The sequence below is a fragment of the Prunus avium genome, chromosome 3 (genome assembly GCF_965620075.1).
Source record: "Prunus avium chromosome 3, drPruAviu1.hap1.1, whole genome shotgun sequence".
Classification (NCBI taxonomy): Eukaryota; Viridiplantae; Streptophyta; class Magnoliopsida; order Rosales; family Rosaceae; genus Prunus; species Prunus avium.
Genome location: NC_142286.1, coordinates 2,150,837 through 2,172,796, shown reverse-complemented (window position 1 = coordinate 2,172,796; position 21,960 = coordinate 2,150,837). Strand labels below are relative to the sequence as shown.

Genomic DNA, 21,960 nt, shown 5'->3' with positions numbered 1-21,960 from the left:
TGGGCTGATGGTTTATTTGCACATTGCATTTTCTTTTTCTTTTAAATCATCGTCCACATCTCTGGATGGCGCGTCCTATTAGGAAAGCACATAGTACATGCTAGGCTGAATTTCTGACCATGCCCACCTGAACTAAAGTTAGACCAATCTAGTTAATTTGAAGAAGAATGACTCACTGATCCAGGCAAGAAGAAGCTTATACAAGAAAAGAAAAGTTCAAAGGTTAATCTATATAGAACAATGGTTTGATTTATGCTTGCTTAATGGCATAACATGCAGGCTAGTAAAGTCCTGTTGTACTTTATGTTTGTATTTTGAAGCTGTTGTTTTAGTTTTGCTTAAGTTTTCTCAACACTTTAAAATTCAGGGGTGATCTGGAAAATTCAAAATACGCTAGATGCAGTGTACAGATCCTGCTTATGTATCATACTGTAGCCTTCTACTCTTCGTAGTGTTACAAGTGTTAGTTTTGTCTTGTGTCTTACTGATATTTCAATTGTATTGCTTCAATTTATCGTTTTTAATAGTATTAAAACTGACAACGTGAAACAAACAAAATGAAGCAGATATTAAAGTACTGTTTTATCATTGTTTACTACATAAAAATGCTTTAATTGCCCATGTACCGGCTATGCATACATGTGTAGAAGTTTGCATATGCATATATAAACATGTCCTTGGTGTTAGAATATAAAATAACTGTGGGCTCACATTCTAACAATTTAAGCTTTTAGGAATAGTGTAAACCAACAAACTTATCATGGTGTTAGAGAAGGAGATCCTAAGTTTGAATCCCTGTATTTTCATCCCCTAATGTAAGTTATATTCCACAGTGGGCTCTCTACTGGTGGGAAGAGGTCCACATGTGAGTGGGACTGTGGGAGTGATTGAATATGAAATAATTGTTCATTCGTATCCTAATAGTTTCAACTTTTGAAAACATTGGTGAACCAACAAAATTTATCAATTGGTAGACTGCTTAGCATCACGAAACTGCTTTTAACTTTTTATTTTTGCTAGTTTAAGTAATAGTTTGGTTGTTCTCAGTTGGTTTGTTGTTTGAAAAGATTCTCAGTTTTTCTTTTAATTTCAGGTTTATATCAATGTATCATCACTTAATGCTCATTTCTCCCCATCCATATATGCTGCAATTCTGGGATTAATTGCTTACCTAGGTGCTCTGCAATCAAGCTCTGAATCTGTATCCTTGGAAACTATTGATTCATTTAATGTCGCATCAAAGGGATTGAGGAGTCCTGCTGCATCAAAGGGATCGAGGAGTCCTGTTTTCGGTTTCTCTACCAATGTCAAACTGGAGACAGTCAGCTGTCGTGTAGAACTTGAAAATGAGAAAGAAAACAGTTCATCCATCATGCTTGTGTTCCAACAATTGTATATCAGGTATTTTTGTTTGTTTTTTATTTGTGGTGGTGTATACATGTGGGCTTGCCTATGTGCATGCACTCTTGAAAACAGACAATTACACCCACTTGCATGTTATACCATTGATTGCGTAAACTGATAGCACATTGCATGCCAGAGTTGCAAGTATCTCTGGCACCTGATTGTAATGGACTACCCTTGTATTTTCTTCTTTTTGATTTGTAAAGTTGGAAATGTTATTGGCACTCCAAAAGAGTCATTATGCACGCCTCCCTTAAAAGAACATAGGGAGAACTTGTATATGAAGGAGTGCAGGATGGCATTTTTGGAGTGCCAATAAAAGCTTCCATAAAGTTTATATTTATCCAACAAAATTGTATGTTGCTTGTAGCACACAGTACCCATGTATTTGGGCATTGAGGTTACAATTTAATTTTCCAAAATTGAATATCATCAGCGTGCTCTAAAAAATGGAGGTTCATGCTGAGTTGTTTAAAATGCAGCTATGCTCTTGCAGAACTTGAGAAGTTCTGGATCTGTATGGAAGCATTGAGGATCACCACTTCTCCCTTGACTGGTGAAAGTGATAGCCATATTCTTCATTCAAATGGGAATCAATCTTCTACAAGTGCCTTACATCAACATGGTATTGGGTTGAGCAACCGTAGTGATGATTTTGCCAAAAACATTTTAAATACTGAATCATGCTTTATTTTACAGTATGAGTCTCTTAGGAAGGAGTCAGTTCATAAAAAATGTAGAATATGCTTGAATAATGCTGATGTACACTGCTACCCAAATGTAATCAGGCTTCTGATTGGATTTTTTGATAAGCTATCTACCTATGGTGCATCTGATCATGGTAACCTGCCCTCTAGCTCATCCGTGGATGCTGGGAATCCAGAAAAGGTTAATGGTTTTGGGTTTGAAAGGTTTGGTTTCTCGAACTTCATTGAAACTGGGTCCTCTGAGCATGCAAGCATACCTTTAGATCATTTTCCTTTTGTTACGATATGCAATTCTGGTTCCCTTGGTAGCCTTGAAAGTTCTTTGCTTTATGCCAGTCATGAGTGGAGAAAATATTTCTGTTTAAGGGAAGGCGGAATCTGCTGTCCACAATCCAATACAAAGAAGGTATCTGAAAATTTTCAAGCCACACCATTAGAGTCCACATCTGTTGTTGAAGCATCTGATGTGGATGGGAGTTCTGCTGATACCAGTAGTCTGTTTGCCATTGATATAACTCTCTCTGAAATCAGAGTGCATTTTCATGATTCTTCATGCATCATTGGGATGATTACCTTGCCTACATCTAAGTCATCTGTACTCATTTCTGAAAATTGCTTCGATATATTGTGTTCTACAGAGGGATTAGTTCTCACGTCATCATGGTACCCACAGAACTTACGTCAGTTTCTGTGGGGGCCCTCACTTCCCAGTTTATCTCCTATTTTAAATGTACGAGTGAGGAAAGAAAAATGTGGGCCTTTGAGTTCTCGTATTGAAGTAAGCTTCAGCGTTCAGCATGTATATTGCATTTTACCTCCTGAGTATCTGGCAGTACTAATTGGTTACTTTTCGTTGCCTGATTGGAGTTCAGATTCAAATGAGCAGCCTGTCATTGTAGGGCATGAATATACTGAAACTGAAAATGAGTGTTCCCTTGTATATAAGATTGAGATACTGGACTCTACTTTGATTTTGCCCATGAAAAGCAATGAGGGTCATTTTCTAAAGACTGAACTTCAGCAGTTGTATTGTAGTTTTATTGATAGCAGCAGTTTAAATAATGTATTGAAGGATATTCCTCCTGAATGTTGGGTTCCTGCACATAAACTTTCTGAAAGAAATCACTGTTTAAATTTATTTGGACGAGACTTGTTCCTGTCATTCCTTTCTTTAAAGGATGATGGACACAGTTACTTAAAGTTTGATCAAGATATTGAGCATGTAGATATTCCATTAGTTGCGCCCCTATGTGCTGATGTTTGGGTGAAGATACCATGTGAAAATGAATCCTCAAGTTCTCCCTCAACCATCTGTGTCATGACGAGGATTAAAAACTGTCAACTTATGGCTGAGGGTAAGAGTTTCATATTTCATATTCAAGTTCTTAACCAAAATCATTTCAGTATTAATTTATTATGTTACATGTATGAAGTTCTCTTCACAATAATTTTTTTTTGCATGTATGAAGTATTAACCCTTCTCTTTTTCTTTACAGATGCTCAATTCTTTCATGGATTTGAGGGACTGCTTGATGCCATAAATCAATTTTCTGAAGTTTCTGATGTATCTAAATGTTTCAAATCTGATGTTCCGCAGTTTCTTCAGTTAAAGAGGACTTTAGAACAGAATAATGCAGTTTCACCTGTCGTTTCAAGCATTACATTTACAGAAGTCAGATGCTATTGCGATTCTTTGTCGATGCAGTTAAATCGCTTTGGAAAAGACTTAAAAGAACCTATTGCTAAGGCGGAAATGCAATTTATGTGTTCTGCATCATTGAGAAATGACGATCTCTTAAATGTAGTGATTAGTTTTTCCTCGCTAGCTTTATATTCATTACCTGATTCTGTCGTATTAGCAAGATTCAAATCCATGTGTTCAACCTCAGCAGTTCTTGATTTTTCTCTTTCGAAAGAAACTCATGGTGAAATGGAGCTACTGGTTTCTTTGCCTTCTGTGGATGTGTGGTTATATTTGTCTTACTGGACTGACGTAATTGACTGTTTGAAATCTTATCCTGGACAATTATCCATAAATGAGCCTGACAATTTAAAGCAGGATGCTGATGTTCTGTTTGTGAAGTCAGAAAATATTTGTGTTACATGTCACTTTCCTGTCTGGATTGGTGATGATGGTTGGGAGGAATATCAGGTAGATGAAGGTCATGGAGAGGGCCATCCAAATTATTCATCTCGCACGATTAACAGAAAAAACTTTAGATGCCCTGCAGTTACTGTGTGCAGTAAAAGTAGTGAACTTTTGGTTGATGGAAGAAATGTGAAAGTGAAGTCCGACATGGAAAAACTGAGTGGCATGGTATTGCTGAGCGAGGAAAGTGGTCAATCATGGCCTCTTTTCCAGATTTGCCAAGTTTTTGTGGAAGCTCAGATTAATAATAACCAGGTGGAGCTTGCGCATGTTGAAGTAGATGTTCAATGTGATCATTTAGATGTATGGATTTCACATAGGATGCTCTACTTTTGGCACGGCGTACCATTCAATGTCGGTGAAGGAAGGCCTTCTCAATTTTCTTATGGAGGACTTGATTTTAAAGTTCAACTTAGGAAGATTTCATTTCTGCTAAGTGATGGAAGGGTATGCAGACCTTCTTCAGTACTGAAGCTATAAATTTTCTTTATTTCCATAATTTTCATATCATCTGATTTATATTCATTGTTATAGGTAAATCAAGGGTATGTTTTCCTAGTTTTTTACTGTTCGCTCTTGTATTTTTGTGATGCAATGATTGGTTTCTCATGGCGTTTTATTTTGTGTGATTGTCTTTCTTCAACAGTTTAGTGCTTGATCTATTTTATAGTAGAGCACTGTATTGAATATCATTTCGATTGGTTTCATCACACTTGCAACTTTGGAATTTCTTACTGCTGAGGAGAAGGAAATAAAAAGAAAAATAAATTGCATTTGTGATAATCGACATGTTTGTGTCCTAAATGCATGAGGCTTGCCATTCTAATGATTCCTTTTTGCATTTATGTAGTGGAGTTGTAGTGGACCGCTGTTTCAAATTCTTATGGGGAACATCTTTTTGCATGCTAATGTGAATCAAAACAACCTCAAAGGTTCAGTCAATGGTGACCTTCAAGTGAACTACAATAACATTCACAAGGTATATTTTGACAAACAATTACTTTCACGTGCATTTCAATAACAATGATATTCTAATAGCTTCTTTCTTTAATGACTGAAGGTCTTCTGGGAACCTTTTATTGAGCCTTGGAAGTTTGAGGTTGATGTGATTCGAAAGCAAGAAATGAGTCTCAACAGCTCCATTTTGACAGATATCAATATCAAATCAACTGCGCACCTTAATCTGAACTTCACTGAATCCCTTATAGAGGTGTGAACTTCACCGAATCCCTTACCCTGCTATATCCTTTAGTTTGCAGTACATCTAATCTAAAAGTCTCAAGCATCTTATAAAGGGTGTTATTGTCAACCTACGAAATGTGAAGGAGCAACTTTTTATATATATATATATTTTTATGCAACCTGAATAGAGCACCTGTTTGATAAACCTTGAATGTAAGTCACATTGGTATTCATTGCACAACTGAAACACACACATTGGAAAGGAATGAAATGGGGGCTTGTTCATATAAAACATTTGTACATCTTACACCTATCTGTGAGGAATTGAAAAGATGATCCCACTTCATGAATACTAAGTATGGCTATCATTTCAGTAGTTGCCTTCGTTGTTAGTTATGGATTTGTGCCCCCTCAAATGCTCCCTAGAAAGAAATGGTGCCTGTCATATATCCTTCTCAGAGAATATTCAAGTATATACATACTATATAATGTATAGTCCCCATATTAAGAGATATTCCTTTTGACGATAACCATAAGGGATTGCACTGTTGGGGCCATCCTGTAATGTGGTACAGTCATCTTAACCGTCTAATTTTTAGATTCCCATTCCAAAATCATCCGTTCAATAAGTCAGCAAAACCAGAAATCGTTTGACCATATCATTATCGTAATGGACTTTTCAGTACCTATCAGAAGCAGTGTATTCATCTATTTATTTTGTCATAGCTAGATGAGATGACCAAATAGTTTCCGATTTTGTTGATTATTTTTTAGGATGATCCTTGAATGGGGTCTTTTTTAGGATGGCTCAAATCATTGGATCACATTGAGGGTGGTAGCCACATTCCCTTTGGTTCTTATCACAATATACAAATCATCTTTAGACTCCCTATTAATGACATGTTACTTACCTAGAACGGTTAATAGAATTATTCCGATTACTGACTTCCCTTACGTTTACTAAACATGGAATCAACAAGTATGTGAGTCCAACATTACGATTTGTAATCTAAAACCTGAAAAACCAGGAATTAGGTTGATTAGGGGGTAGTTGATCTCCCCTATTCCATACTTCCCCGATTCATGACTTGCCCTATTTCAAGTAAGTAAACATGCCCTAATGACCTTTGAAACCATGCAAGAGTTGCATAAATCTAGAAGTTACAAATATTTTAGCAACTATGATGTTTTCTGTGTAGTGAATTACATTGGTTTTCAATAAGTTGTCAAATTTGTAGCCCATCTCATTATTGTTTCTTAACAGTGTGTGTTCAGGACATTTGAGATGATTAAGGATGCTTGGGTTCTAATAGGTCCAAATGATCTTCCTGAGAGCCAGAAGTTATTAAATTCTCCTTATTCTGAATATACGTATGCAGGAAAATACGCTCCTTATGTACTTCAAAATTTGACATCTCTACCTCTATTATATGACGTTTACCGAGGCCCAATTAATCCTGATGATTTTGGTGTCTCGGAAATGAAGAACAGAAAATATGTGCAACCAGGTTCTTCTATTCCAATCTATATCAACGATACTCCCGAGGAACAACTTATTAATGTTAAGCCAGCTCACTTTTCTGAGAGGCTTTTTGAGCAGAAGGCAAATGGGGTTGCTCATCAGTATATTACCATTCAATTTGATGGAACATCAGTATCTTCTGATCCTATCTCAATGGATCTTGTAGGACTTACCTACTTTGAGGTTGATTTTTCAATGGCATACGACAACAATAGGGGAAATAATAGAACAAATGCCATTGGCGGTTTTGTTGTTCCTGTTGTGTTAGATGTTTCGGTGCAGCGTTACACCAAGTTAATACGACTGTACTCGACGGTATTATAACAACTCAATTTATGATATGATTTTATGTTCTTAGTGTATCCCTTACACTTTATATCCATGCAGGTTTTACTTTCAAATGCAACTTCAATGCCACTGGAGCTGCGATTTGATATTCCATTCGGTGTGTCCCCAATGGTAGGAACAGAAGTCATTTTTCATTTCTATGACTATGATAGTTAATTCAATACATTAACAATGTCATATTTATGTTACCGTTTCAGATCCTAGACCCAATATACCCTGGTCAAGAGTTACCACTGCCTCTCCATTTGGCTGAGGCTGGTAGGATTAGGTGGCGTCCAATTGGAGATTCTTATCTCTGGAGTGAAGTTTATAACCTCTCCAACCTGCTTTCACAGGAAAGTAAAATTGGATTTCTTAAGTCCTTTGTCTGCTATCCCGCTCATCCAAATAGTGATCCCTTTCGATGTTGCATTTCGGTTCGAAATATCAGCTTACCTTCATCTGTTAGGTCAAGGAAGACCTTTTCTCCGCATCTGAAAAGTACTTTAAAGCAACCGGTTGTAGGTGGTCAAATATCACAAAAGTTAGAGGAGTCAAAGAAGCAATTTGTTCACCAACTGACTCTCAGTATCCCTTTAGTAGTGAATAACTACCTTCCCAAGGAAGTGACATTGACGATAGAAAGCGGTGGCATTACTCGGACTGCATTTCTTTCAGAGGTTTGTATTGTGATGTTGCCAAGTATATCTGTCTTTCACTGAATAAGGAGTTCTCTGCTACTTTTCATTTTCTTCATCCTTATGAAGGTTAATAGCATTACCCAGGAGAGTTTTATTTTTTGTTTGTGTTTTGTGTTTTGTGTAGGTGGAAACTTCCTTTCATAATGTTGATCCTTCGCATCACCTGAAATTGGAGATCCTTTTGCATGGCTTCAAGCCAGCAGTTTTGAATTTCCCACGTAATGATACATTCTGTAAGATGGCTAAGTTTGCTGGAGTGAAGTTTTCACTCTCTGAAATTGTGGCCTTTTATGCAGACTCATCAAACGGTAGTTCATTTATTGTTATTGTTTCTGTTGAATGTAACTTTATGCTCAGTAGGATTGTTGATGGTGTTGGTTTTACTATGTTTTAGGTCCTATATATGTTACCGTGGAAAAGGTGTTGGATGCATTTTCTGGTGCCAGGGAACTTTTTATCTTTGTTCCCTTTCTGCTGTATAATTGCACTGGTTTTCCTCTCGTCATTTCAGAAGCTTCCAGTGAAATGAAAGGAGTAAGCTGCTCTGTTCCGTCTTGTTATGATATGGCTGAACAAGAACTGCTTCAGGGCAAAAAAGATGGTCTCAGTCTGGTATCATCTAGCCATCATCTGCATGCTACAGATTCACATGGTCTGGGGAGTTCCTTGTCAAGAAGTCACATTGTCTCAGTTAGAGAGAATGCTAATCCACACAAAGAAATATTTCTTAGCAAACCTTTGAATCCATCGAAGTCTCAAGAAAATTTTCAAGAGCTTTCAAGCAAAAGCGATTTAGACCGTCAGAATTCTCTTTTAAATAGTTCACAGAACCAATCGAGTTCAAGCTGTCAGTTGACCTTAAAAGATTCCAACTTTAATGGTTATGAGCGTGGAAGAGCTAGGGCATGCATGTTCTCTCCTAACCCCGTTTCTTCTGCTAGTGAAGTTACGGTTAGAGCGAGCAGGTGTCTGCCTGAATATCTAACAGAAAATATGCCAAATTATCTATGGTCAAGTCCATTTTCCCTTGTTCCACCTAGTGGTTCTACTACTGTCCTTGTTCCTCAACCATCATCAAATGCCGCATTCATGTTGTCTGTAACTTCTAGTGCAGTCGCTGCCCCATTTGCTGGGAGGACAAGTGCCATTACTTTCCAGCCCAGGTAACAGTAACCATCATTCACCGATATTTTAATTCATATGCTTATTCATTTTGTATCTTGTTAAAATTTCTTTATTTTGCAGGTACATTATCAGCAATGCATGCAGCAAGGACGTGTGTTATAAGCAGAAAGGAACTGATTTTATTTTTCATTTGGGCATAGGAGAACATTCTCATCTTCACTGGATGGATACAGCCATGTAAGTTACGTTTTAAATGCTGAATCATCTTGGTTTTGTTGAATAGGTTGAATGCATGCTCAAGTTTAAACTTTAAAATGAGAAATACATGAGATGAGATATCTTTTATGTATATTATCTATCAGCCTTCTTCCCTCTTACTTGCTTGTTCATATTTCAATCTTCTGCAGGGAGTTACTGGTTTCCATTCGTTACAATGAACCTGGATGGCAATGGTCAGGTGGCTTCTTGCCAGATCATCTTGGAGATACGCAAGTGAAAATGCGGAATTATCTTTCTGGTTCATTAAATATGATACGTGTTGAAGTGCAGAATGCTGACGTCTCCATGGGAGATGAAAAGATTGTTGGAAACTTCCATGGAAATTCTGGCACAAATTTGATTCTCATATCAAATGATGAGACTGGGTATATGCCCTACAGAATTGATAATTTTTCAAACGAGGTTGGTATAACAATTAATTTTAACAGAAAACTAGTTTATATTGCAAAATAGTTTATGTATTACCTTGAGTTTTACTTCTATTTTCTTGTTATCCTGCTTCATAGAGATGTGATTGTCAATTGTCATTTAATTCCTTAGTTTATCTGTGTCTCTCTCTCATAAGTATTTGATAGCAGTGTCGTGTTTTAAATTAGTAGTTGTTCATTATCTGGTTTAAGGAAAACCTCTGTTTGGTTTCACATTTAGTTGAGCCGTAAGCAAATGCCAAAATGCATTGTTGTGAACTACTATTGAGTGGAGCATTCTTTCTAAAGCTTAGTGAACTCGTTTTTGCATTTTAACCTTATCATACCATTTACTAAAATGGTTTTGTTGCACGTCTTGGCACTTTTTAGAGGCTAAGGATCTACCAGCAGAGGTGTGAAACTGTTGAAACTACTGTTCACTCTTACACATCTTGCCCTTATGCCTGGGATGAACCATGCTATCCACATCGTCTCACTGTGGAGGTACACCCTTTTTTTGTTTGTGTTAACTGTAACAATAGATAGTTTATTGTGCTTACTAAAGAGTTTTTTGTTTTTGTTAGGTACCTGGAAAGCGTGTTTTGGGGTCATACGCTCTTGATGATGTAAAAGAGTACAGTCCAGTGCAATTGCCATCATCTTCTGAGGTATCCCCTGAATAAATTTTCGTAACTAGCACAATTAAATTTGTTGTTTGAGAGCAGTTTGTTGCATGTTGTGTCAAGATTTTCTCCCATCTACTTCGTGTGTTTCAACCCACACATAAATTTGGAAAGATTATTTGCATAACCAATCTCATTGTAGTTCACTTTTTGAAGCTTGTTTGCTACAAATGGTGGGATACCTATTGTTAGCTGGTTGTTTGAATACTTGCTAGAATTTATTGTATTTGGAAATAAAGTTGTGTGTTTTACGTTGATGTTGTATCAAATCACCACACACGCTTCATATGTATGATTGTTCTCCTTCTAAGCTTTGATATCTGCATTCTATTTGGATGTTAATTTGTGCTAACTTTTGTAATCAGAAACCTGAGCGAACATTGCATTTATCCATCCATGCCGAGGGAGCAACGAAGGTTCATTTCTTATACCTTGGCACATGCCACAAACTATCTATCACTTATCTTCATTAGCTTAGTGATTGTCTTCCTTTATTGCAGGTCCTCCATGTTATTGACTCAAGTTACCATATTTTAAATGACATGAAGAAGACAAGTGTCCCTCGCTTAAGAGAGAAAAGGAATGATGAACAGAAACAGGACAAGTGTATAGGTTTCATGGAAAGAATTTCAGTTGTTATTCAACACATTGGTATCTCCATGATCAATATTCATCCACAGGTAGGGAAAATTGTATCTTCTATCAGGTTCCATGGAGCTTTGTCAAACTATGGCCAACTGTTGTTTCTTTTGTAGGAATTGCTTTTTGCTTGTGCAAAGAACATTACAATTGATCTCGTACAGAGTTTGGATCAACAAAAACTCTCCTTTCAAATGACATCATTGCAAATTGATAACCAGCTGCGATCTTCCCCATATCCTGTTATTTTGTCTTTTGATCGTGATTACAAAAGCAATCCCATTGGCCATGTGAATAAGGATGATGTCACGAAACAAAGAAGTGAAAGAATGCTGCAAAGGACTTCTCACAGCTCTTTCGAACCTGTATTCTACCTTGCTGTATCAAAGTGGAGGAAGAAAGATGTCTCATTGGTTTCATTTGAATATATAAGCTTAAGGTGTACATTTCTTCAATTAAAACAGTTGAGATAATTTGATGCCTTTTAGTGCTTATTGTTGTCTGTTTAATGATTGCAGAGTTGCTGATTTCTGTCTTGAGCTTGAGCAAGAATTGATATTAAGCCTCTTTGGCTTCATCAAAAATGTATCTTCAAGGTTCCAGAGTAGAGTCTTGCCATTATCAGATCCATTCTTGGGCTCTCATATTAAGGATACAGGTTTAATGGATTCCTATGCAACAGAGAACCAACTTCACTTAATGACTGTTCCCGTTTTTAATGAAAGCCACAAACCCAGACTCTCACTACCTTTAATAGTTCCAATTGGAGCTCCATGGCAGCAAATTTACCTTTTGGCTAGAAGACAGAAAAAGATCTATGTTGAAGTGTTTGATTTGTGCCCCATCAACTTGACCTTAAGGTGGCTTGCAAATCCATTAAAAAATGCCTCTGGAATAGTTGGAAATATCTTAAAATTTGCCACTTGACAAGTTATGAATTTTGTCTCAACAGCTTTTCCAGTGCTCCATGGATGCATAAAAATGGGATTCTTACCGCCGGAGAATCTGTTATCCATGTAAGTGGCATAAATATTACCCTAAGAGAAGCTTTAAATAGTATATAATATAATTGCATAAAAAGTAAGTTTCAAACTATTTATATTGTCTGAGCTGTGTACATGCATTTGAGGCAAAGGATGAGGTAATGTATGAGTAGATGTCATATAAGAACAAATAGGCTTTCAATCTCACAATGCACTGTACACAGACACAAACACCCACATACCATGTGCCCGAAGACATACATAATCTCCTTTGTTTACTTTTTCATACTTACAATGATACTTAATTGCAGAGAGGTCTTATGGCTCTTGCTGATGTTGAGGGTGCACGAATCCATCTCAAGCAGTTGACAATTGCACATCAAATTGCTAGCTTGGAGTCTCTTCAAGAGATCCTTGTAAGGCATTATACACGGCAACTTCTTCATGAGATGTATAAGGTAAATGTTAACATTAGACCCTAAACATTTACCTACTAAGGTGTCTAGAGACACTTGGCAATAGTGAGCAATTTTATTCTCTTAGTCACAATTGGTTAGTTAAACAGGTTAATTATTTTGGCACCCCTGAGTTTAGGGGCAGTTTTTTCTTTGCTATCTTTCCGATTGGAGAGCTGCTGCTTCCTAGTAAAGCCTTGTTCTGTTCTGCTGAATACATTTTTGCTATCTTTTTGTTTTGTTTTGTCATGTATGTGCTTCTTTTATTCAATGAATTTTGTTTCTTAGTTATAAATAAAAAAATAAAAAAAATCATTATAGATTTGCACCCCTTGAGATAACATGTTTTCTCATAACCATTGTAATATCCGAATTTACACCCCCAGAGATTTCAAATTTGTTGCTCATAACCTGTGCAAAACACAGGTAACTGACATGAAAAATGTGATCAAAAGATTAAAACACCCTTACAATGTTTTGGGTTAATTACACAGATACACCCCTAAGGTTTAAGGTGTTTTCACATAGGTCCCATACACTTCTGAAATTACAGGTTTATTGATTATGTAGTTGTGATCCACTTCTTGCAAGTTTTTGAGAACTTTAACCTCATCAATTATGCTCGGATGCCACCACATCATGTTTGGTTGAAATTTTTTAAGACTCTACCATTCACACTTGTGCTTAAAGCTGGGTTTACCAAAAGGGATATCTTTAACTTACACCTGCTGGTTGCATTTGTGCTTCAAACATACTTTGGGGCTCATATCTTGACCTATATATGCAACTGTATGCATAATTCAACATCTGTTCAGATTCTACTAAATCCATAGCCTAGTATTTTGGCACTTTAGAGCAGGGCATGTAAGTTTTTTTTTACTTTTGCCCCCTCAACATAGGGCGCATTCCGCTAGTCTCTAAAGAGTCTATGCGTAGACTAAATTTCAGTCTGTGTGGACTGCTGCTTCTTAGGACTTGGATTGCTCATTCTAACTGTTACATTGCTTATCATGCGATGAATTACCTATTTTGCAGGTGTTTGGTTCTGCTGGTGTTATAGGCAATCCCATGGGATTTGCAAGGAGTATGGGGCTTGGCATTAGAGATTTCTTGTCAGTGCCTGCCCGGAGCATTTTTCTGGTAAGTTTTGGAAGAAAAAAAAACTGCTTTCCTCTTTTTATCAGTATAATCATTCTTTTATCCTTTGATAGAGCCCCACTGGACTTATTACTGGCATGGCACAAGGCACCACTAGTCTTTTAAGTAATACTGTCTACGCTATAAGTGATGCTGCCACACAGTTCAGCAAAGCTGCACACAAGGTAACCCCATACCTAACGACATTTTTGTGGTCCATAGTTTAGTTTCTTCTTTTATTATTAATTGGATTTTCATTTGTAGGGCATTGTAGCATTTACATTTGATGACCAGGCTGTTTCAGGAGTGGAACAGCAGCAGATTGGTATAGCAACTCACTCTAAGGGTGTGATAAATGGGGTGTTTGAGGTATGTCGATAGCATATCAATTTGTGCAGTAATTTGTTAGATGCTGAGATTTATTCAATTAATTTCTCTTTGTTGATTCCAGGGACTCACAGGTCTTCTTCAATCACCAATTAAAGGAGCTGAGAGACATGGTCTTCCTGGTGTCCTGTCAGGTAATGCAATACAAGGATGCATTAGTAATAACATTATCTTGTTTGCCTTCATTATGATCGGCAGCTAACAGAATAAAGGATGTTATCACCTTAAGATGCTCAGGTGTTTAGCTATGGTTGCCTGTGTGTTGATAATGTTCTCATGTTCTCCATATCTATGGTGCAGGCATAGCTTTAGGTATTACAGGACTTGTGGCTAAACCAGCTGCTAGTATTCTTGAAGTTACTGGAAAAACTGCACAGAGTATCAGAAACCGGAGTAGGTTCTATCAAATGGGACAACAGCGCTTTAGGGTCCGTCTTCCAAGGCCTCTAATCAGGGAACTTCCCTTAAGACCTTACACTTGGGAAGAAGCTGTTGGAGCATCAGCACTTGTAGAGGCGGATGATAGTTTTAGGCTCAAGGATGAGATTTTGGTCATGTGCAAGGAACTAAGACAAGCTGGTAAATTTGTCATCATTACACAGAGGCTTGTATTAATTATAAGCTGCTCAAGTCTGGTGGACTTAGGTAAGCCCGAATTTCGAGGTGTTCCTGCTGACCTGGAGTGGGTAATTGAATCTGAAATTCGTTTGGAGAGTGTTATACATGCTGACTGCGATCAAGGAGTAGTACATATAGTTGGAAGCAGTTCAAATATTCCTTTGCGGCAAAACCAGCAAGCTAAAAGAAGCAGTGGAACGGGAGCAGTGCGTTGGAACAATCCTACTGTTCCTCTCATTCAGACAAACTTGGAATTGGCGCACCAAGAAGAAGCAGAAAACTTGTTACAGATTTTGTTGTCTACGATTGAATTGGGAAAGGAGCAAGGGTGGGGTTGTAGGTATCTTCTGCATCGAAGTAACATCAAATAAGTCGGGCAGAGCATAATTATACACTTGTTTGAAGGATTGAATTTCTCACAATGCTAGCAGGCCGGAGGACTTGTTACAGATCTTGTGATGTTTTACAATGGAGTAATGTCAACTAGGTCTAAAGTCGAGCTTCTTTATCACAGTTTGAAGGATTGAATTTTGTAGGAAGCGTGGTGAAGGGAGTGAGAAATGAGTCACTTGTATGATTTTTATTTTATTTTATGAACTCCCCCGATAGGAAAGCAGCATTAAGAATGCCAGCCAGAGACCTTTCCCCTTGTTATGTCTTACACAATGTAGACTTGGAATTTCCAGTCTGGTGTTCGATATGTAATTTCTACAGAAGCCAAAATTTTGTACAGTAGAAAGGTATAGGTTAGTTTTTCATTTCCTAATTTGAGGAAGTGTTTTGCATATATTTACTTGTAAATTTGTGGTTACTGAAACATTTAATGTATAAAATGTTAGTCAGAAGTTCAAATCAAATGAATTCTAAAAATAGTTATTTTTTTATCAACCTCTTCAGGTGGTATGTCTAATTTATGTTGCTTGGGACTCTTGATTTTCACCTGTGTTCTACTCAGAGTCTGAAAAATCTATATTTTCGCCGAACGGATTTTTGGAGCTGTGATATTTTCAGCACCACCCAAATGGATTTCGTGATAATGTCGAAAATATCGCCGAAATATCGCTGCCGATATTATCGTGAAAATCCAACCTGAAATGGGGAGAATATGGGGAGAATCCAACCTGAAATGGATTGCTGTTGGTGTGGGTTGGTGGGGTGAGAAAGGAAGAGCAGCATTTTGAGGAGGAGAATGAGACATTGGGAAGAAGGGAAGAAGAAGATGAAGCTGAAATTGAAAGGATTGACATCTCTCTTTGCTTCTAGCTATGCACTCAAACGCATAGCATGAGCTGCTTTGCACACTTCAGACTCAGAGAGAGAGAGGAAGAAGAGTGAGAGAGGGTTTTCTTATCCTTTCGGAATTGGGTTTTGGGAGAGGATACTGGTATTTGGGACCACCGAAACTAACTTAGGCTTTAGAAAGAGTGACTTTTTGTGTAATTTTTTCCTTGGCAATTCTTATTTCTATTTACACCTCACGACAAGACCCAAAAGAAAATTTTATGATGTCTTCTTTTTTTATTTCTTCAAATTATCCCTTCCACCACGTCTTCAAAAGGATCAGTCATTTCAATCCATGGTGTCATGGCCACAGTCTGAAAAATCAATATTATCGCCGAAATTAGGCGTGTAATATTTATAATGTCTGTAAGCTAATGTTTATTATATATGATAAATTTCTATATTAAAAAAGACACCAAGGGGATTCGAACCCCTCCCATTTTACTCCTTCAACACCTTAACCACCATATCACTTATGTTTTTGTGAAAATATGCTAAAATATTTATATATATATACATGGTTTTATTTTGAATTTCTTTGCAAGAAACAAATTGTTTTGAATTCTTTTGACCATTCCTTTTCAAGTTTCTACTTTTGATTATGGTGTGTTTAATCTTTTTTCATTAATTACTACATATTTTCTACACTCACAGTGTTTGCCAGCTCGCTATGTAATCAACTTAAATTAATTAAATCCATCATGCAATGCATTTCTTTCCAATTTTTTTATGATAAATTAATAGATAATTGACTAAATAAACATCCTGCAAAGTTTTAATAAAAATTTCCAAGTTTTTCTTACAATTTCTGTGGTTTTTATTCAATTTTTATCGATATCGATAATATCCCGATATTTCCATCGAAATTTCCGTGTTTTTGGCCTACCGATATTTCCGATATCACCGATATTTTAGACCTTGGTTCTACTTATATTGTAGTTTCTAACTGGAAAATTAGGAGCATAGGTAAGGAAAGAGAGTGGGGTAAAACTTACATAAAACAGGTGTATATATACCCCATGTGACACACATAAGGAGAAAATACACATGGATATACACCGGGTTTCATGTAAGTCTCTCAAAAGAATAGGAGAGGCTTGGTATAAGTTAGATCATGTTGTACCACTATAAAAACATTTCTCAGATGAAGCTTAAAATGCTAGTTTTTTGTTATATTTAAAATATGCCCAGTCGGGAGTGTTTCGGTAGGAAACGCTTTTGTTCATGAGCATTTTTATTGAAACAACTTTTTAAATTTTTTTAAAAATCTAAGTGATTCCTTGAAGAACACTTAAAAGTGGGTTATGAAGTAGCAACTAAACAAATTGACTTTTTTTTCTGTCAAAAACTGGCATAAGTGTTTCTGCTCTTCTAAGCTCCAAGCAGGGTTATGAAATTGGTAAAAGAGGCGCCATAATCTCTTCTCGTTCTCTTTAAAAATTTACAAAGTATTAAATAAAAAGTTTGAAACGAAAAATATTGAGATAAGGGGTAAATAGATCTGCCAGCTGTGTTGGGCCGAAGTTTCAAAGAGTTTTAATTCAAAAGTGGGCCAATAATTTTCCAAAAGATTTTGAACCCAATCCAATCCAATCCAAGCCGGTCTCTGCAGAACTGCTTCGTCTCCAACGCCTGAAACACGAAAACCCTTTTCTCTGTCTCTGTTTCTCGGAGAAGAAACATTTAGGGCTTGATTGATCCGAGTTCTTGATTCCTGAACATCCAAAACCGAACCCTAATTCCCAATTCAATACGCTGTCCAAGTATCACAAGTAGTTCTATTCCTTCTGAAGCAAACCCTAATTGAGCCCTAAGAACCCCAACAGGCTGGTTTATTAGTCTCGTGTGGAAAACAAAAAGGATTGAAGAGCTATGAGCAGAAGCCGAAATGAGTAGGCTTTCATTCAGACCCCGCCCTCTTGATATTCACAAAAAGCTCCCCATTGTCAAGTCTGTTAAGGACTTCGAAGACGATGACACCCCAACTTCTACTCGCAATTCTCAGCTTCTGCGTCTCGCCGCCGATGCCGCCATTGAAACTGAGGTGCCCCAAACCCCCACCAACAAGAAACTCGCTCCTGAAATACCAACTCCTCAGTTTGTTGTTGTTGACACTTATGAACGCGACTATTCTCGCACTTTTGCCCAACCCAATTCGTACCTTCGCGCAAGAGGAGGTTTTTCTAACTTCAAACTCATTGCTTACCTTCATTTTCTTCTTCATATTCTGTTGCTGACACCTTGTTTCCATCATTTGCAGCTCGGGCCGAGCTCGGAGAGTTTGTGGAGTATGACCTAGACAATGAGGATGAGGACTGGCTCTACGAGTTCAACAAAGAAAAGAATATTCTTGCTCCTGACAAGTAATCATTTTACCCGTTGTTTTTAGCAAGCAATTAAGGACAGTAGAACTAGCCCCTTTAAGTCCTTCATTCTAATTCATTTGATGCATTTAGGCTGTAAGTTGATAAATCCAATTTCAAAAAATTGATGTTCTCGAATATGTAGACGACCAACCATTCACGCTTGAATTTTGCCGCGTACCCCTTTCCAAAAGAAACTGTCTTATGCTTTTAATCTGTTTTCTCCAACTTCTGTTGGTGATAAGCTGATCATCCAGGTGTGTGCTTATACATGCAGGCTTGAGAGTATTATTTTTAAGTTGGAGGTTTTGGATCATAAGGCGCGAGAAAGAGCAGGAGTTATAACTCCTACACTTGCTTCACCAATCCCTGTACTTCTACAACATGATGTTGCTAGTGAGGTGATGTGCGTTTTTTTTGCTTTTTCCAGATGAACTGACCAGTGCCAATGCTAGTTGTTAATAGTTCCTTTTTGCATTCATTAGCTGTATCGCAATGGTTGTGCTATTCATTTATTTGTGTCAATTTGGTTCTTGTTAGGTCTTACTATATGAGACTGAGGTACATACTTTCATGTTCCTAAACAGAAAAGGTTGCCATTCTCTCTGTTTATGAAGATCCTAAAAGATAATTTCTGGTCATCTTTTATTAAAGATAGAAGTTATATTTCTCTGTTCATAAGAGATCTATTATGTTTGCATTTTGATGCTTATTTTTCTAGTTTTTGGTCTTGTTGAATCCTTTTATGAAGTTACTAAATCGAAATTTTTTTTCCCTTTGGATGTAGGCTCTCCAACCTCAGTCCCTCAGATATGCTGTTATCCAATCTATTTATAATTATTGGAAAGAGAAGGTGCGTAATATATACAAGCTTGAGAGTTTTAGAACCTAATTTGATTACTCAATTTCAGGCAGCTAGACTACCCTGATTTGCATGATACTCAATTGAGTTTCAGGCTAATTGTTTTTCTTTAAAAATAATTTTTCATACTTGACCAAAAATATATATATATATATTTTTTCATGAATATGTATTCTTTTCCCCTATTTTTGGCAGCGTGAACGATGGCAGAAGCCTATTTTGCGTCGTTTGCAGGTTAGTTTAATTACTTGATTATGTGCTTATATTGTCACTGCCTTTATGTGCTCGCAGATCATTTTATTCTTCATCATGATTTCTTGGTTCTCATCTACATTTTTTGTACAGCCTCCTCCACCGGTTAATGACACCAACCCATACAATGTCTTTAGGCCAAGGGAGAAAACCCACAGACTGCACACAAGAAGGGTAGGTGACAACCGTGTTTGTGTTTCCATTTTTCCTTGGGTGAAGCTTTTAGTTAATGGTTTTCTATAAACATATTTGTAAATTTGTTTTTATTGCTTGTCTTGCTTTTAGATGCAAAGAAGGGAAAACAATGTGCAGTCATTTGAAAAGCTTCGTCAGGTTTGTATTGCTTTCAAATTTTCTTTTTCTAGAAATGTTTTTATTTCACAATTTTATATTTGACCATCATAATCACAAGCTTTTCTTTTGGAATTGACTATTCTCAGGTCAGACGCAACCTGGACCAAGCCAAGACCATACTGGAGGCTTTAATCAAGGTGCTTCAATTGAAGTGTTTATAGTTTCCTTGGGTGGCATTATATTCATCTGGGGATGAAATTCTCCTCAATGCTACTGATTGCTTTTGTACAAATGTATGCAGAGAGAAGAGAAAAAGCGGGAAGTCATGGAGATTGAAGTTAGTCTTCAAATAATCCAAATGAAGTACAAGGTATGCATGGGGTATATTATTCTCTTTGGTTGCTTTAACTACAACAATGCTGCTGTAGCTTTCTGTTTAAGATTGACCTTGACAAACCCATTGTACCATTTGACTTTCATCTAAATCTACTTCCTGCATGAACTATATCACAAGGTTGTATGAACAAGTTTGTTATATTTATTATAAATGAATTAGATAAAACTGGCAGCTCAATTGTAAGTTTCTCTATTTTCTTTGTTGTCCTTTTACCTCCCCTATTTCAGGGAGGTTGCTACCAGCGTTTGGTATTGTGGGTATGTAGCATAGAGATTGTTATTCCTATTTGGAGCACCCTATGCTGCTGTGAAAGAAAAGTAAAAAGAAATTGTGAAGGAAAAGTAAAAAATTAATTTCATTTTACCTCTAAATATGATATGCCTTCCATGAGGTATATAATGCTGTCCACAGAATCATCTGTGTATGAAGCACTCTTAAGTTAAAATCACATGTATGGTACTTGTGTAAACTTTTTCATATACATATATATCATGAAGTTGATATTGGAAAGGTAATTTTCAGGTCAGTTGTAGGTAAATTTTCTGGGCCGTGTAATACATAATGGTTTAAAATCTGTTGCTGATTCATGTTGACCTTTTTGGTTCCTTTGGGTTTCAGCATGAAACTGAGCTCCTGGAAGATAGCTTGGCCCTTCCGGGATTTCCACCTGTATCTTGCAAATTTGGTTCAAGTGAGGATGAATTTGTTGATTCAGATGATGTTGCAAACAGTCGGCCCCGCACACGACCTTCTGCAGTACAGAATCCGCCTTTAACTGACTCCAATATGGTACAGAAGCAAGAGTTTAGGCGGCGGCATGCCCCACAAGGGTGGCTTCATAAAATGGTACTTCAATTGTCTTCTTGTGAATTGGACTACCTATCTGGATTTACCATTATTCCCCCTTCCTTTCTTATTTCTTCTGTCTTCTAGGGAGATATATCCATAAGTGATTTCTGAAGTTTGTCACTGTCATGAATTCAATATCTAGTAAGCTACCGTGTCAAATGTTAGGGAGTTCTAGCAAAATTAATTTAGAATGTAGGATCTTCTTTGTTTTTTTGTTATTATATATGAGTGAATCTGAACTCTTGGATGGGATTTATGCAGGATCCCCTTGAACCAGTTTTGTTATTTACAAGACCTCTAGTTCCAGAGAAGTTGGCAGCTGCAGGCATTGTTCCACCATCAGATTCTTCAACGAAAAATGGAGTACCGACACCACCTTATAAATTTCGAGGAAGAATTGGCAGAGGAGGCCGATTGGTATTTGATAGATGGAACCCCTTGATGCATACTCCAATGGACTGTGGGAATTCTTTTTATATACCACCTAAACCTCGACCTACAACATACAATTGATTTTATTGCCTCTCGTGTTTCGTCTTCCAGTTGTGGCAGACAACTCACTGGAAAGAGGTGCAATTAACTATTTGGAAGACATTGAGGGGGGTTCCTGGGGAAACTGTGTGGTTGTGTTAACCTTCTCTCACGCCAGGATATGGGTATCCATGGAAGCCTGCCATTCTTGTAATTTTGACTAGAGATCAAGGGTACTTATGGAAGGGAAGGAGGGTTGATGTATTGTATTTTCCTTCTGTTAATGCTTGTTAAAATTGTATTCATCTGCCCTGCTCTTCCCCATGTACAAAGCAACTCTAAAATTCTTGAGAGGCAGATCCAATGTCTCATTTCCCTTTACCAATCTTCTTCGGCAACAGAGTGATGAATGTTTGGCAAAACACCGCCATTAGCAATAGTAAGAGTCCCCAAAAGCGTGGGGACAGAGCTACAAAAACAGTCATT

The 21,960-nt window shown here is 37.2% G+C and overlaps 2 protein-coding genes across 4 annotated transcripts in view; both read left to right on the top strand.

Annotated features, from left to right (window-relative positions):
- LOC110761714 (vacuolar protein sorting-associated protein, putative (DUF1162)) overlaps positions 1-15,589 on the top strand; it is a 28,781-nt gene extending 13,192 nt beyond the window's left edge. For both annotated transcript variants that reach the window (XM_021964265.2, XM_021964267.2), the window contains 25 exons: positions 1,094-1,401; positions 1,887-3,466; positions 3,608-4,707; positions 5,111-5,239; positions 5,321-5,470; positions 6,707-7,279; positions 7,352-7,423; positions 7,510-7,971; positions 8,117-8,300; positions 8,387-9,155; positions 9,238-9,354; positions 9,525-9,798; positions 10,194-10,307; positions 10,388-10,471; positions 10,852-10,902; positions 10,987-11,166; positions 11,242-11,564; positions 11,644-11,985; positions 12,078-12,141; positions 12,420-12,566; positions 13,599-13,703; positions 13,775-13,885; positions 13,965-14,069; positions 14,152-14,221; positions 14,388-15,589. In XM_021964265.2, the coding sequence (XP_021819957.2) occupies positions 1,094-1,401; positions 1,887-3,466; positions 3,608-4,707; positions 5,111-5,239; positions 5,321-5,470; positions 6,707-7,279; positions 7,352-7,423; positions 7,510-7,971; positions 8,117-8,300; positions 8,387-9,155; positions 9,238-9,354; positions 9,525-9,798; positions 10,194-10,307; positions 10,388-10,471; positions 10,852-10,902; positions 10,987-11,166; positions 11,242-11,564; positions 11,644-11,985; positions 12,078-12,141; positions 12,420-12,566; positions 13,599-13,703; positions 13,775-13,885; positions 13,965-14,069; positions 14,152-14,221; positions 14,388-15,076 (8,103 nt within the window). In that variant the 3' untranslated portion in view covers positions 15,077-15,589. The remainder of the gene's footprint in view (positions 1-1,093; positions 1,402-1,886; positions 3,467-3,607; positions 4,708-5,110; positions 5,240-5,320; positions 5,471-6,706; positions 7,280-7,351; positions 7,424-7,509; positions 7,972-8,116; positions 8,301-8,386; positions 9,156-9,237; positions 9,355-9,524; positions 9,799-10,193; positions 10,308-10,387; positions 10,472-10,851; positions 10,903-10,986; positions 11,167-11,241; positions 11,565-11,643; positions 11,986-12,077; positions 12,142-12,419; positions 12,567-13,598; positions 13,704-13,774; positions 13,886-13,964; positions 14,070-14,151; positions 14,222-14,387) is intronic.
- A 1,969-nt stretch (positions 15,590-17,558) lies between these two features.
- LOC110761683 (Enhancer of polycomb-like transcription factor protein) lies at positions 17,559-21,855 on the top strand. Of its 2 annotated transcripts, XM_088251110.1 has the most exons (12): positions 17,559-18,163; positions 18,247-18,349; positions 18,627-18,750; positions 18,890-18,910; positions 19,137-19,202; positions 19,407-19,445; positions 19,557-19,637; positions 19,749-19,796; positions 19,904-19,954; positions 20,059-20,127; positions 20,773-21,000; positions 21,265-21,855. In XM_088251110.1, exons 1-12 carry the CDS (start codon positions 17,875-17,877, stop codon positions 21,514-21,516), a joined length of 1,371 nt encoding a protein of 456 aa, XP_088107236.1. In that variant the 5' UTR covers positions 17,559-17,874; the 3' UTR covers positions 21,517-21,855. The 2 variants fall into 2 exon arrangements, with proteins under 2 accessions (XP_088107236.1, XP_021819918.1); XM_021964226.2 differs by lacking the exon at positions 18,890-18,910 and having other exon boundaries at positions 17,560-18,163.
- The last annotated feature ends 105 nt before the right edge of the window (positions 21,856-21,960 follow it).